The sequence below is a fragment of the Bos javanicus genome, chromosome 24 (assembly GCF_032452875.1).
Source record: "Bos javanicus breed banteng chromosome 24, ARS-OSU_banteng_1.0, whole genome shotgun sequence".
Lineage (NCBI taxonomy): Eukaryota > Metazoa > Chordata > Mammalia > Artiodactyla > Bovidae > Bos > Bos javanicus.
Genome location: NC_083891.1, coordinates 30,372,432 through 30,389,206, shown reverse-complemented (window position 1 = coordinate 30,389,206; position 16,775 = coordinate 30,372,432). Strand labels below are relative to the sequence as shown.

General features: G+C 48.3%; 1 protein-coding gene across 4 annotated transcripts in view; it reads right to left on the bottom strand.

The window, feature by feature from the left end:
• KCTD1 (potassium channel tetramerization domain containing 1) overlaps positions 1–16,775 on the bottom strand; it is a 210,628-nt gene that overhangs the window by 88,972 nt on the left and 104,881 nt on the right. Inside the window, exon 1 of one of the 4 annotated variants that reach the window (XM_061399704.1) lies at positions 14,628–15,136. The exons of 1 other annotated variant lie outside the window; for it this stretch is intronic. Coding sequence is in view for 2 of the 3 variants with exons in the window: in XM_061399699.1 (XP_061255683.1) it covers positions 12,477–14,276 (1,800 nt within the window). In the remaining variant the exon portion in view is untranslated. Of the gene's footprint in view, positions 1–12,476; positions 14,573–14,627; positions 15,137–16,775 lie in introns of those variants that run through there. 2 more of the 4 variants (XM_061399699.1, XM_061399701.1) reach the window with 2 other exon arrangements.

Below are 16,775 nucleotides of genomic sequence, written 5' to 3'. Positions count from 1 at the left end.
TATTACTCAGCCATTAAAAAGAATACATTTGAATCAGTTCTAATGAGGTGGATGAAACTGGAGCCTATTATACAGAGTGAAGTAAGCCAGAAAGAAAAACACCAATACAGTATACTAACACATATATATGGACTTTAGAAAGATGGTTACAATAACCCTGTATGTGAGACAGCAAAAGAGACACAGATGTATAGAACAGTCTTTTGGACTCTGTGGGAGAGGGCGAGGGTGGGATGATTTGGGAGAATGGCATTAAAACATGTATAATATCATATGTGAAATGAATCGACAGTCCAGGTTCGATGCATAATACAGGATGCTTGGGCCTGGTGCACTGGGATGACCCAGAGGGATGGTATGGGGAGGGAGGTGGGAGGGGGGTTCAGGATGGGGAACACGTGTACACCTGTGGCGGATTCATGTTGATGTATGGCAAAACCAATACAATATTGTAAAGTAATTAGCCTCCAATTAAAATAAATAAATTTATATTAAAAAAATAAATCAAATTGCATATTTTTAATAAAATGGGTAATTGTATTGAACACTATAGACATGTTGTCAAAACTTGTAAGTCATTCCAACTTTTTCAAGATCTACTTAAAAGACAGTCCAAAATTAATCCTTAATTTTTAAATTATCCTCTTCATGGTATAAAGGAGAGAATAAAAGTTTGTGGATTTAATTTTATTTTTATATTTTAATGAGTTATACACTGGCTCAACAGGGATATCTAGAATTTAACATGCATTTTTCTATATAAACTTTAAAGTTATTCTTTGCCTTTTGTTTTTCATTATTTTGTCGTTACCACAGATGGGGGTTTTCCAGCTGGTTTATTTGCATATTTCCACTCTTTCACCTGTGTTTATAAATATTTTGTGGGTTTTTATGGGGGGGATCCTCTGTTTTAGCTCAAAAAGAGAATACTGAGGATCAACTGGAAATTGTATACTGCCCCTCTACTTTTCCTGTACCCTGTCAGTAATCTCTAATCAACTGAAATTTTTAAAATCTATTAGTTGCTGAGCACTTACTATGAATGGGCTTTTACCACTCACAGCAGGAATGCAGTCAATCCTCTGTGTCTATGGGTACCCAGAGTTTCAATCAACTGCAGATCAAAAGTATTTAAAAATATTGCAAAAATCACTCCAGAAACTTGAATTTGGGCTTCCATCTATGGGGTCGCACAGAGTCGGACACGACTGAAGTGACGCAGCAGCAGTAGCAGCAGCAACTGTTTAAGAACATTTACATTGTATTTATAACTACTTACATGGCATTTACATGGCATCAGGCATTAGTAATCTAAAGATGATGCAATATTTAGGGAGGACATTTACAAGTTATATGCAAATATGACACCACTTTATATAAGGGACCTGAGCATCCCAGGGGGTTCTGGAACCCATTCTCTGAGGACACGGAGGAACAAGTGGACTGCCACCTAAGAGAAGAGAAACTAAGTAACCTGCCCAAGGATAATTCAGCTTAACTTTAATTTAGTCTCTCCTTTGGGAGGTCTAATTAGAACTGATGGAGAATGTTGGTTTTGCTCCAAATGTCCAGTAAGATCGGAGGCACTTTAGCTACTTGCCTTCCCTTTAACTTTTTTGCTACTGTGCCTTTTCCCTTCTCACTAAAGCGTCCTGTAAACCTTGTGTTACCCACTGTCACAATTAAAAGGGCTACATGTCTGTGGTGGTCACTTCCCAGTGAGGTTCCTGCAGGAAAAAGTTGGGTGACTCCAAGACGGCAGTGCCCGGGCACTTCGCCTCTACCGCCTGGGCGGGAGCTGGCGGCCAAGGGCAGCCGCCAGGAAAAGCCTCCATGGGAAGCCTGTCATCCCATGCCAAGAGGTAAAGCCTTGCCCCATAAAGTACCTCAGCATTATTAAACATTTTCTATTTGTCAGGCACTTTATTGTCATTTTTATTGGCTCTTTGTACTAGTCATAACTGCATCAGAACTGTGTACACTCTTTCTTTTAATTAAGTGCTTTGGCTCAAGTGGGAAAAGACAGAACTATACAGCTCTCCATGGGGGTCAGTCCTCAACCACTGCAGGGGGCGGGGCTCCAGGAGCTGGGCTTCACTGTGAGGAAAGATCCCCCACAGTCAGTCTGGCTGGAGCTGTCAGCCACTGACATCTGGAGCACTGCTGGACCGTTCTACTTCACCCTGATCCAGAATGTTCTTTTGGACTGTCCTAAAACACCAAAAGCACGAAAATCACATTAAGACTCTTTGAGTTTTTAAAAGACACATCCATCCACATACTTGTGCTTCGGTGTACTTTTTTTTTTCTTTCTTCAGTGCCTGACAGCAATGCTTTTATAACTTCAACTAAGGAATTCCCTGGTAGTCCGGTGGTTAGGACTCTGTGCTCTCACTGCCAAAGGCACAGGTTCAATCCCTGGTCAGGGAACTAAGATCCTGCAAGCCATGAGGTGTAGCTAAAAATTACAAACGAAACAAAATAACCTTCAGCTATACATGACAGCCCCAGAAGTAGCACTGTAAAAGGGCCCAAACCTAGACTTGGAACTTAACTCCTTGGGAACGAGGTCAACTTGAGAAACTGCCTAACCTCTCTAAGGGTCAGTTTTCCTCATCTGGAGGATGGGTATAATTCCAGCTCCTACCTTTCCCCTTCATGTTTTTTTGTATAACATCTTGACTCTGCTTAGATCACCACTCACATCTCAAAGATTGGTTCTAAAATCCATCACTCGAGATACCACAGGAGTTATCACACGTTGGGTCACTTATCTGCCTCCTCCACAAAGCTGAGTCCTCCCAGGACAAGGAGTTAATCTGTGTCCCCACAGTCTGCCCAACCCAGTAACTGACACTAGGAAGGGCCCTGCAAAGCTTCCTTAGAATGAAATCACATATTAAAAAGCTCTTTGCAACCTGTAAAGCATTATTCTTATGGACCTCAGATGTGGCAGCCTACTTCATACTGAGACAGCTAAGACAGCCATGAACTAAGGCTTTCCCACAAAAGGTCACAGCAATGAGAAAGCTTACATTTTGACAAGGCAAGATTTTATTTCTTCTGAGATTTTACATTTTTCTCCTCACACACTTTTAAGGTTTAAATGTTTAGTCTTTCAGTTTGGTCAAGCCACCTTTGGTCCCATTTCTTAGAAAGCAATACACACACTGTTTACTCCCCAGGCTTTACTGGTGAACAGCCAGTAGCTGGGCCAAGACCCTCCCCTCCATCAGGTCCCCCTCCTGACTTGCCCACTGCAGTTTACACTGCAGGTATTCCCACTGTCGCTTCTCCAGCGTTTTCCTTTAACTACGTCTAAGTTATTTTTTACCTTCAAATTCCTGTCCTTGCACACAGTAAGTGCTCAATAAATGAATCCTACTTTCAGAGTTATTTTGTATAACATCTTGACTTTTCCTAGCTCACCACTCACAACTCAAGGAGTGGTTCTAAAATCCATCACTCGAGATAGTAGTTAAATGCACAAAAAGGATCTAGGATTCCACGATCCTCTTTGTAAGTTAAAAAAAAATAAATAAACTTGAGAGACATACCTGGAAATTCACCATCCCTCCTCCTTAAAAAATAATCCTGAAACTAGTGAAATCACCAGCACTATGAACATCCTACTATTAGTTAAAAAAAAAAGGCAATGTGTGACGGAACATCATGTTGAGAAAAGAAAATGAAGCTAGCATAATCCATTTTCTAATATTCTTGTTACACATTTAGGTCCCCATGTTTCTGCAGCAACATGTTTCCCACTGAAAAATAAATATACTGCCAGTCTCTCATTTTTTTCTGGAGTAAAAAACAGTGAAATATTTGTTCAAGATGGAAAGAAAATAGCTAAAGTCTATTTATATATAATTTTGTCAGGAAAAAGTCACAAGATAGAAACCAACACTCTAGATGAGCTGGCTTAATGAAATTAATGGAAGTATTAAAGTTACTAATAATTAATATAATTCTAAAACCCACAAACTTATACTATTGGGACTACAATACTGTGATTATTTGAAGAGCAAACTAGAGGTAACAGATCCTGTATCACCACAGCGATCCTTGCTTATTTTATAACAGCGCTCACTCTGTCAAATTAAAACAAGGCAGAAGAGGTCACTAATTGGTCAGAAATGCTGCATCCGAACACCAAGCAATTACCCTGATTCTGCAGTCTATTCAAAACATGTGTTAGTACTAGTACATATCAACTTTAAGTAAAATTTTGATTGATTTTATATAGTCTCCAAGACCAAAGTCAAGAATTAGAAAACGATAATCCACTTATGCCGGGAGGGAAACACAACAATATAAAGAAGATGTGGGCAAATACAGGCCCTACTTCTAAAATAGGAATTAAAATTTACGAAAGTTATTGCCAAAACAACCTTTATAACGTTTTAAGACTATGTATAATGACTGCTTCCCCTAATTCCAAACCATTCCAAATAAAATTTACCCTCTTGTGAAAAGCTTAGATTTCCATCTAAGCCAAATCCCCTGGAGTTTGTAAATCCCCTGGAGTCTGGGCGGCAATTTCGCCTCCAGAGGGTGCCTCCTACCCCCTCTAGCAATGGGAAGGGTCTGCAGAACAAACTCAGAAGAAAAGTGTAGAATCTCAAAGAAAAGTAGAGGGGAGGAAAAAAACGGCTTTGGTGTAAAGGACACCTGGATGGACAGCTGGAGGTGAGCGAGAGGGAGGGGGTCTGGGAGAGCCACAGTGCCAGAAGCCTCCGGGGATTGCCCACCTCCTAGGAGACCAGAGGGTGTGCTACTGGCCCACGGCAACGGACGCCCCAGGAGGCAGAAGGGCCTGTGCAGCATCTGGATGAGCTATTCACAAGAGAAACACTGAAGACTGAGGCTGGGACTTCATCAGCAAGATCAGCCGTTTTTCATGTGTTCATCAAACGCTCCAGAGTTAAGCAATTTTCAAACAGCAATTCGTTTAACACTGATGGAGGTAAGGATGACCACTGTCCCCATGTGATTCATTCAGGAGGGAACCAAAGCGCAGGCTGGTTCTGGGCAGAGCTGAGATTTATCGCTGGCAGTCTGGCCCCAGAGTCTGCTCTTAACATGCTCTGTGATGGGGCGTCTCAAAGAGTCTGGCTGATACTGTCCCCAGATTCGGCAGAGGCTGGGACCACATGCAGCCAAATGGAAGCATGGTAACTGGAAATACTCTGTGTTCCCTTTTTTTTTTTTTGCTGTATTTTAATAAGTTCTTACATTGCTCTAGCAAAGCACCTAAGGCAGTGATATGAATCTAATGTTATATCATCTTCTCTTTACTGGATTATTTTATATGAACAGCTAAGGGTTGTGGAATCAACAGCCCATGGATTTTAAAAGCAGACTCCGGAATCTGACAGTCCTGGATTCAAATCCCAGCATAGTCACTAACCAGTTTTTAGACCTTCAGGGAATTAAGTCAGCATCTATTAACCTTGGATTCCTCCTTTGTAAAGTGGAAATAATAACCACAACTCCTTGAAGGACTATGTGAGGATTAAATTAGACCAAGTAGCCCACTGCTCCCAAGTGATGCAGAGACTGCCGGTCGGGCGGGCTAGTTTAAAGCCCTCGGTTCATCTTGGTTATTATTAATACTAATGATTACACTCCACTTCCTGACTAGAGAGTCAGTTAGAGGTTGAGACAGTTGACATCAGACTCTTTAAGGAGGGAATCACGGTTGTGTCTGGACTGCAGCCCAGTGACATGACAGCCTCGCGGCCTCACGCCTCCTCCCTTCACTCCTGCCTTGATCTGGTCCAACTGTCCACCCAGAACGGCAAAGAAGCCAGGACGGTGAACAAGCTCAACGTCTGTAACTTCCTTAAAAACTACATGCCAAAAAACCACAGCAAGTTTAGGTATCAGAACTAATCCACAAGCTCAAGAGCCCACGTGGGACCCAGCGCTATAAATCATAGTTTCCTTTGTCTTGTGTTAAGAGAGGAGGGATGGAGATGCATGGTGAGAGCCTGGACTGAACTAGGTGAGTTAAGCTGGACGGGGGACACAAAATAAAACTAGAAATCGAAAATTATAAGCTTCCAAACTAGTCTTGACATTTGGGAACCAAATTATTCACAAAGGAAGCAACACTTATCTCTGCCATTCTCCCACATTCCTTTCCGAATTCCTCTCCTTTCTTCCCAGAAGCCTACAGCCGGATGGTCTCATAAATCTGTCAACCCTTTGCAGGTAGCATATTTTTGCCTCCTTCTGTATGTGCCTAGAGCTTCCCTGGTGGCTCAGGTGGTAAAGAATGCAATGGGGGAGACCTGGGTTCAATCCCTGGGTTGGGAAGATCCCCTGGAGAAGGGAATGGCCACTCACTCCAGTATTCTTGCCTGGACAATTCCATGGATGGCTACAGTCCATGGGGGTCACAAAGAATCGGACACGACTGAGCGACTAACACTTTCTCGTCCACTTTCTTTCCTTACAGATCAAATCAAACCACCCATCTGCCAGGGTTCACGGCCAGGTGACCATCAGAAAGCAGTAATTCAGGGAGTGAAGGAGTCTAGATATTCCCAGGAAGGCTTGCCTTACAAAGATGATTTTCAAAGTCTATACTTGGGTGGAGATCGGGCTGTTGATGGGGGAAAAACTGAGAGAGCCTGGCAGGTGCCCAGGGCTCTCCTCAAGGTCTCCCCAGTTTCTGAGGATTGCAGAAAAGGACTAGACATAGGAGATGCTTACACCACCCCTGCCTTCACACCTTTGGGACCTCATTGTACCCTCCTCACCCATATTACCAAACTCATTGCCTGGAAGGCCCACGGAAGCTGAACTGCTTCCAGCTGCTAAACACAAATCACACATCTCAGAAAGCAGTGGGTTTCCAGAAAAAGGAAGTTGCCACTGGGGTCTGCAAAGCAGCACCAGAGCAAACTGCTGTGACAAAACCTCCAATTAAAGCTCAGACACTCTGGCCTTCCAATACTGGAAGATGTCACCCACACCCATTTGTTTCTGTGACCCAAGACTCGGACAAATTTAGGATATAATAAAAAAGATAATCAGTCTCAGTCTCTAAGAGAGAGTTTGCTGTCAGATACAAAAGGATCTTTTTTTAGGGGAAAAAGAAAAGGTTTCATCAGATTGTTAACACATAAGCCAAAAGGAATAAAGTCTGACTGTAAAGAAAGTGTTGAACAGAAAGCCAAGCAGAATTACTGAAAACCTAAAACACATCTAACTAAGTTGGGTCTCCAGTAGCCCAAGGGGATTCAATGGGGTCTATTGCCTAGTTCATATAGTCATGGGTGCCAGGTAAACCCCACGTGCAGGTTCAGCTTCAGCCCATAGCCCCCTGCTCCAGTGAGGCGTCTCAAAAAGTTAAAACGCCTACTTATTTCTAGACCATAAGCAGCTCATTCTCTTCTCGAAGGAGAATAGACAAAGAGGAACTTTCGCAACTCTGGAAAACCAAAGGGCCTACAACTTTACCCGAAACGTTCACGCATCAAGCAGAGAGTCACTTCAGCTTGGAAGCCCCTCCTCTGAATCCAGCTCCTCTTGGCAACCCTTAGCAGGCAGCAAGAGGTTCAGGTAACAGTGGCTGAATGGAAGTCAGCATCTTTAGAAAACCACTAGTGTTAAATAAAAACATCAGCACAATGTTTCAAATTCTAAAGCTATGTTTTCTTTCATTTCTTTCATTTATCAAAGGCAATCAATTTCCCTTCATCACTTCCCACCTCTCTACCCCGTATCTAAATTCTCCAAAGGAGGACTTCCCTGGCAGTCCGGTGGTTAAGACTCTGCGTCTCCAATGCAGGGACCGCAGGTTTGCTCCCTGTTCAGAGAACTAAGATCCCACAGCCCTCAAGGTATGGGGGTGGGGGCAGCAAAAAAATTCTCCAGAGAAGTCTTTCAAACGGCATCCTAACTAATTGGTATGATGCAGTGAATGACTGAATGATCAAAGAGAAGTTTAAAAAAAAAGTTCTAGATACCTAGTCTATATGTCTGGTCCTAAGATTTTCAACACAGGTAACCACAGAGCAACTTCTGTATCAACTTTGCTTTTGAAATGGCGATGCAGACACCAAATGATAACTCGAAAGTGAACTTTTCATAAATCACTGAAATGGAGCTTTGGCCTAAATCAAGGTGAAAATGTAAGAGGTCTCATATACAACATGCAGTCCCATTTGAAGAAACTCTTCTTGCTTGAAATCTGTCTACAGTGATGAAAGGATGGCCTTTTACGTAACATTTGTCAGGGGAGCCAGATTTTAAATCAAGGTGATCCAAAGATTTACATTTAGATGACTGGCATCCACTTTTCCCTTTGGCAGCAAATAGTTTTTCTCCCTTTTCTGGATTAGATTCGATAGTGAGCTGACGTGTGTGCATGCACGCACACTCAGTCGCTCGTCGTGTCTGACCCTTTGTGGCCCCATGGACTATAGCCTGCCAGGCTCCTCTGTCCATGTGATTTTCCAGGCAGGAATACTGGAGTGAGCTGCCCATGATATATATGTGGGTTTGTATCAATTTAAAACAACACACCTGAGTACTCATGGCAATATTAATACAAAAGAGTAAAATTACATATTTCTTTCCCAAATGACTTGCAAAAACAGACTTTCAAAACATTGAGTGTTTTACCTTTTAACTGTCTTTATTTTAATCTCCTTTAATATTTAATGAGGCCAAAATCTTGCCAGTGAGACTACTTGCCAAGTGGAAAATGATTAATTTATAAAGATTTCTGGTACCAAAGCCAAAATAGTAGGTGTTCAGCAATTGTTTCCTAAAAGAAGGAAGAAACTTCCATTACTTAGGCTAATGCCACTTAGTTCCTTTACCAATTTGAACTTTCTATAAAGGAGAGCAAACATTCCTGCATGAGAAAAAAGAATACAGCCACAAAGTATTATTAAAAATCAGGAAAACATCCATTTTACACAAGGTGGTCAATCCTAACCGCTCCAGATAACCTACCATTGACATAACTGTTAAACACCCTTCTGTCTCAACTGAGAGGCTTCCCAGATGGCTCAGTGGTCAAGAACCCGCTTTGCAATGCAGGAGACGTGGGTTCGATCCCTGGGTCAGGAAGATCCTCTCCTGGAAGAAGAAATGGCAACCCACTCCAGAATTCTTACCGGGATAATCCCGTGGACAGAGGAACCTGGCAGGCTACAGTCCGTGGGGTTGCAAAGAGTTGGACATGACTAAGCATGAACGTACCTTTCACATTTACAGAAGTTTGAGTCCACCTTTAAGACAAAAAAAAAAAAAAAAGAGTATCCTGCCTGCCTAGTCTCCAAAACAAAATAGGACTTTGGCAATTATTTCAATGACACGTAAAATGCATGTTTTTTTCACGTAAGTAGTTAGAACGAATATTCCTTCTCTCTTCCCGCATGACAGAACCTGAATGAAGACTGGATTTCCAAGTGCTGTCAGCATCCAGCTTCTTCAAAGGCAAGGTCATGAACCACTGGGTGTGTCCCACGGGGAAGCTGCTCTAATTTTCAGCTTGGAGATTTGAAGGACAGACTCTGGTCCCTAGTGAACTCAATGAAACAGAAAACACTGGACGTGTACCACCAACCCCAGAATCTCGCCACTGATAGGTTTCCTACTTACAGAATTCCTTAAAAGTATTTCTGGAGGTAATTTGGGTTAGGGTCAAGAAACTTCAACTGAGGACACCTTTCTCACAAGTTTACAAATGCTGCCAAGTGTTGATGAGGCAAGAAAAATGCCACATTTTCATGCAAAGAGAACAACTATGAAGAGGCTGAATAGGAGACATGCTAAGCCTTTAAATATGTACCATGTAATCACCTGGGAGTTAGGAAGTTGTACCAATAAGGAGATCATCTTAGACACAACAGCCTTGGGGTGGAGGAGGGGAGAGAACTAAGACCATCTCTTACTTTGAACACAGACATTCAAGAGATTAAAGAGTGAATCAGTTAAGGTAACCATCACAACCACCAAGCCTCCACCCCCTTCAAAATTAAATAAAGCCAGGAACTGCACATGAGTGAAAGAATCACAAATTCCATAATCTTCATTAATCCTTACATGCATTCATTTGTCAACCAGTCCCATAAGTAATACACTTATGAACACCCTCAAGAAGTAAAAGAGTAAATGCATTTACAGTAACAGGCTCTTCATTTGCTGAGAAACTTCAGATATGATGAAAGACTCAAACAGGGTGTCACTGTGTCATCAAGCAGTCCTTAGTGGAATTCAGTGTGACTCCACTTGATAAGCTCTAGCCTGCACTAAGGTTAGACAGCCTATGTTTTATAATTAAGTAATAATGACTGAACCTCGAGGAACACAGGGTATTTCCTGCAAATTAATGACCAGCCAAAGGAGCTGCCGACCTAAAGTGATGCCTTAGGCCAGCAACCCCAGCCAGTCATTAAACCCCAGGAAATGCCCTGAACCTCAATACTGATTTTAGTAAATACAGGAGGAAAAAGTTTAATATCAGCTTTGTACTTACACTGAACATGCATTTCATACTTAGAATGCTCAGACTTTTGAAGGGAATTCTACAGAAGTTACTAAATAGTTCCCTTGAACTTCTTAATGCTGATGAAAAAAATTTTTACTCTAACATTAGCGAAAGCAAAGAAACTTTTTGTAGTGTTTTAACTGCAAAGGATTTAGCTAAGATACTGTTTGAAAGGCATAGTGATAACATAACCAACATATGGACATATGGACACTCCAATCTGTATTTAACTTGGGAGTTACCTAACTCAAGAACAAAAGCATCAGTGTCCAGGTTTATAGAAATGACTGATCTCACTCAGTTAAAATAAAAGACTGTGGCGGAGTGCTGTAATTCTTAGAAAAAAACCAAACCAACGAAAACAAAGGTCCTTCATATTTTGCGGATCTTAAGTCAGGATTCCATGTGACACTAGAGTCAAAAAATCAGTAGACAGATGCCAGGGGACCAACTGCTTCACTGTTATTTCAAGCAGATAGGTACTTTAATAAACTCGCTTAGGCTTTTAACTTTTAATCAGGTGCTACTTGAAATCAGGACATTTTAAGGGTTTTACTTTATCAGAAGAATCTGATCATTTATTTTTGCTTTCAAAGAAAAAGTAAATCCAGAGTCTCCATCCTTCCAACTCCCTAAACCACCTCGTGGTCTGTCAGAAACTGTGCACTACAAGCACAGAGAGATACACAGCCTCCGGGTCTCTCGTATCTTAGAGAACTCTGGTGTTTATAGTACCATTCACAAACCCTTTCTCAGTTGGCCTTGAGGCTTGCTGATTAGCCAGTAAGCGTCTGAAAGGGTCAGTTTATCCAGAACTGGAATTTCCACTTTGGAAAAAGCATAGAGGTTCCTGACATCTGTGCCTTGAAAGGCCTGCCCTACACCCCCAAACTCAGGGCCAAGCTGTAAAAACCCAGGGGCTACTCCTGTCTGAAGAAGAGAGGAGGGTCCCCAAGGACCTCTGCTTTTTGACTCCTACAGCACAGTATCCAAAAGATGAACTTAGCTTTAAAAGAATATGAATATATTCTTCTAGGAAAAATAGTAAGACAAATATCCAATTGAACCTCTAATCTCAACCCAGAAGTCTAACCACTTAGAATTAAATAATTTTAATGTTCAAACAGCTCCCTTATCTTTGTTAAGGATCCTGAAGCCCAGAGAGGTGAAGTGATTTACCCGAGGTGGCTCAGCTTCTGAGCTAGCTTACTTCAGACTTCTTTTCACTCTAATCTGCTGTTATCTCAACTGTCTATCTTGCCATCACTTAACTGCACCCTAGACCAACAGCTCCATGGCGCTAGGAAAGAGCAAAGTTCCAGTGCCCACACAGCCCAGCACATAAAGCATGCTCCAACTGGGAAACTGGTGGCAGTACAGACACTACCTTTCCAAACCATCAACAAGTGACTTAGTTGATGAAAACGACATCCCAAACGGGTGCTTTACATTCAACTATACCTCACAGTATAAACTGACACTCGCCCACAACTCTCCAAAATCCGCCCCTTACAGGAAGTGGGAATGGCTTTTCTACCTTTATAAGTTAGTGTGAATATGTACTAGAGTATTTTAATGGTTGCTTTATGCAAAGATAGTTTAAGTAACTGCTTCATTTAGAGGCACAGTATTCCTGCACGCTTTGCCGTCTAAAACCCAGACATTCAATGGAGGGTTGAGCCGACCCTTTTGTTCTGTGAACTCTGAAGTTTTCAGCGTTACTGCGGCAGCAGGGAGTGTTAGGTAGCTGGCCCTGTCACAGCCTTTATGGTTAGGTGGAAACTTTCCTGAAAAGCGTCAAGAGAGTTAAGCTTCTAACAGTGAAATCAAATCCGATTCAGCTTATCTGCTACTTTGAAAAATTTCCCCCGCCCCCCACCAACCCAGGCCTGCGTGAGCCCAAGTTAGTCTCCAAGTGGTACCAGAGAAACACTTCATGCACAGACTTTGGTTTGGTTACCTGGGTGGGGGAAATAATAGCAGGTGAAACTATTGTGGGAGAATTGCTGCTTCTGTGCCCATTGGCTTCCGGAAGAAGAGGCAGGGGGTCGTGTTTCACCGAAACCACTACCACCGCGTCCACAGGCTCCGAGGGGCGGATACAAAGTCTTTTAGGGGAAGAGGGGCCGCACATCTCCCCCGACCCGAACACCGACTCGTACAGGGCGCGCTTGGGCGCAGCCTCCGATTTCACGTCGGGCCCGACCTGGCTGTCTCTGGGGAGGATATAGGTGTTCCCCAGCGAGGGCGGCTGGGGGCGGTGGTGGTGGGAGGGATGGGTGGGGGGCTGGTGGGAGTGGTGGCGAGCCGCCCCGTTCAGAGCCTCAGCGTAGCAGCCCTGCGGGGCGGGCGAGCCCAGTTTGGTACCGATGCCGGCGATGCTGTTGAGCGTGGCGATGGAGACGGCGCCGATGCAGTGGTTGGTGTAGGTCTTGGAGAGTTTGGCCGCCTTGGAGAGCATCTGCATCCTGGTGCCCAGCAAGTTCTTGCCGATGGCTTTGTTCTCGTACCAAGTCACATCGCCCTCGCTGCAGTGGTCCCGGGGCCGCTGGAAGAACGCCTTGCACAGGGGGTTGCGCTTCGACAAGTACTTTACGAAGCTGGCATAGGGGCAGAACTCGGTGCCCGTCTCGTACATGCGCGGCAAGTTCTCCTCGTCGCTGCTCTCGGCGCGCTTCTTGCTCCACGACGACGAGCGCGACTTGTGGTAGGGCCCGAGGGACTTGAAGTAGACGAACTTGCGGCCATCCTCATCCATGGCCAGCCCGAAGGAGTCCTCCTCCAGCTCGCGCTGATTCTCGCGGCCGCGCGTGCAGAAGTACATGCACGTCTCGAACCAGACCTTGTTGAGCAGCCCGAAGGGCGTGTTGGTGCTGAAGACGCTGGAGGTGTAGAGCTTGCGCAGGTCGGCGCGCGTGATGGCTTGCTTCTGCACCACCGGCCCCGCGCCCTGCTCCTCGAGCTTGCGGATGACCGCGGCCAGCGTCAGGTTGGCGCTGCGCAGCTCGGGGTCCTTGGTGAGGTCGAGCGTGCGGCAGTACGGGGGCTCGTTGAGGTAGCGGTTGAGGGAGCTGCGGATGCTGATGAGCGACGACTTGCTGTAGAGCTGGCCGCTCTTGGAGCGGGCCTCGGCGTAGAAGGAGCGCAGCACGCGGCACAGCGCCCCCTTGTCCATGGTCTCGAAGTCCGGGCTTTGCGCCTTCTCGCTCAGGTATTCCCGGAAGATGCGCACGGCGTAGCGGGTGGCCAGCCGGGTGTTCTCGCTCAGCCGGGCCCGCTCGGGGCGCTGCAGCACGTCGGGGTCCAGCTCGGCGCCGGCCCCGGGCGGCCCGCCGCGGGCCCGGGGCGCCAACAGTCGCGGCGGCGCCTCGGGCTCCAGCGCGGCGCTCTGGTCCATATTGATCCTATGGACCGGCTCGGGCTCCAGCTCCTCCCCGGCCGAGTCCTCGGGCTCTAGGGGCTCGTCCCAGTCCAGCCCCATCTCCTCCTCCTCCTCCTCCTCGTCCTCCTCCAGCCCCCCACCTCCGTCCTCCTCCTCCTCCTCGTCCCCCGTTATCTGCACCTCCTGGATCTCGTCCTCCTCCTCGTCTTCCTCCTCCTCCTCGCCCGCGCTGCAGTAGTGCGGGCGGCCGTGGCGGCGGCCGCGGCCCCCCACCCCGCGCTCGCCCTCGCCCCGCTCCCCATTGTTCTCGGCGGCGGCGGCGGCGGCGCTGCCGCCCGCGCTGGTGTTACAGTCCCCGCTGCCAGGCATTCTCGCCATATTGCCGTCTCTCTGCCAGTCCTCGGGCAGGGCGCATGCGCTATATTGGACCGCAGCGCTGAGAGCTTTTGTGTTTAATGACCTTCAGCTACCGGGAGGCAAAGCCGGGCTCTTAAAGGAGCCGCGCGCCAATTGTCAGTTCGGAGCGCGGCTCCGGAGGGGCAGCGGCGCGCGGGGGATGGAGGGGTAGGGAGGCGGGGGTACGTTAGACAGGCAGCGCGTAAGGACCGAGGCTGGCTGGACCCTCTTCCTCCCCCACCCCTCTCCCCACTCCGAAGAAAACTTTGAAGGGGCGGGGGGGGAGGAAGGGGAGGGAGAGCTGTCGATGGGGGTGAAACACTCCCAACTTACCCTCTGGTTGAGTGGCGCGCGGGCCCGGGCGGGAGCGAGGGAGGGCCGGCTGGGAGGGCGGGGCGGTCTCGCTTCTCTAAGTAATGCCCGAGGAGCAGTGCCCCTTCCACCGCCCCCTCATTGCCCCCCGGAGCCGGGGGTTCGGGGAGGCGGCTGCACCGGGCGGGCCGCGGATGCTGCTTCGAGAAGCCCGTGTCTGGGGCCGCCCGGAACGGAGCGGAGCAGGCAGGTTAATGAGCAGGGTGGAGGAGGCACGGCGAGGCCCCGCACCCTCTCTGCGCCCGCGGCCAGGGCGCAGCGGGCGAGGCTTGGGAGCGGGATGGGGCTGGCGGCAGCGGTGGCTCCCCCACCTACTTGCTGGGGGCGAGGCGCGGGGGCTTGGGGCCAGCCGCAAGGCTCCCAGCTCTCTTTCCGACTCTTGCAAAGGAGCGAAACACGCCCCACGTCAGCCTCATCCCTTTCGACTTTTCCAACAGCCACTTTTAAGCTGTCATTAAAGACCTGGGGCGCTCCCCGTAGGTCTGGGGCAAGTCCGCGCCGGTCCAGCCAGCCTGGGGAAGGAGCAAAGGCAGAAAGACTGGGAGGGGCGGGTGGGAGGGGAGACGCGGGGGAGAGGCGCTCGAGACCCCAGGGACCCCTCCCCACCCGCTCAGGCCACCGCCCTCCGGCTTCGAAGCAAACTAACAAAGCTCCCGACGGCGAGGCGCTCCACCTGGTCGGAGCGGGCATCGCCAGTCCCTAAGACCCTGGGGGCCGGTGGGCGGGAAAAAAGTGAACTTGGGTCTCGGCCGCCCCCGCCGCCGCCACGATTCCGGCAATTCGGATCCTGGGCGCGCTCTGGTTCCAAGTTTGCCAACCGCCATTCGTTCGCCCTCGGGGCTGTGCTGCCTTCGGCGCGCGGGGGCGGGCACCTCCGAAACTGGAAAGGCGGCCAGAGAGCTCGCCGGGTCCCGCTTTCCCATCGGAGACACTGTCCCATTTCCAGCCAAACGCCCGCCCACGGAGCGCCCAGGCTCCGGGCACGTCCTTGTCACCGCCTCCAGGACTCCAGGCCCGGGGGCAGCGCCCCCAGACCCACCAAGACCTCGGCTCATTTCTTTGGAGGCACAGCCGCGGCCGCCATCTCCGGACTTTGGAATGCCTTCTAACTTGCTCCTCCTCGGGGAGCCCGAGTGTGTCCCCCTAGCGCGCTGGTCAACTCCGAGTCCCAGGCCGGCCCGCGGGTGAGGCTGCCTCTGCAGCCCTTCGAGTGCGTCCTCGGATCTCAGTCCGAATTCTCAGCACTTGGGCTGCGAGGGTCTACTCAATTGCTAGTCCCCTGCGACACCCCCCCTCCTCCCACACACACACACATACACACACACCAGGCCCTCTGTCTTGCTTTCAGGGCAGTTTATAATCTTGCGCATCAAAAGTAACCCATGAGGCAATTTGTAATTAAAAAAAAAGAAGAAGAAGAAGAAAAGAGGAAGGAAGGAAGACTAGGTCTCTGGACCGCATGGGCGTCTAAAGTGGGAGTCGACAGTGTCTCCCCAGCGACCAGTCTCGCCCTCCGCGCGCCTCCTCGGCCCTGGACGCCGCCGCTGAGCTTGGGGGAAACCGCGCGAGGTGTGAACAAGTTAGAGCAAGTCACTGCCTCGCGGGCCCCCTCCTGCTCCTCGGGGAAACACACACACACATACACACACCACACTCTCATCAGTCCTCCTCTCTGCAGAGAACTGTCTGGGGAGTGGGGGGAGGGCTGGGATCCGGAGGTAGCACTCCTCGGGAATCTTTCCCAAGGTGCGGCCCGCTGTGTCCAAACGCCACTGTGCTGGGGATGTATAGAAAGGAGCTCAAGGCAGTAGGCTGCGAAGCTAGTCGCACCCGCGGTCCCGCGCACACGACCTGGCACACATCAGCCGCACCGGCTACTTCCGGAAGGCTGGCCCTATGTCCCGGGATGCTCCCAGGTTTGGGGGCCTCCGGAGCCCTCCCGCCCGGCATGTCAGCCCTGCGGAGAATTCAGGTGGGCGCCCGGCAAGTTCCCCGCCAGGGCTGCTCCCCGCCCGGCGGCCCTCACCGCGGATTCATTGAGCCCAGGGACCGCATTGGCTCGGGGCTGCGCTCCGGGCTCGGCCCAGGGACTCGGACCACACTCCAGAG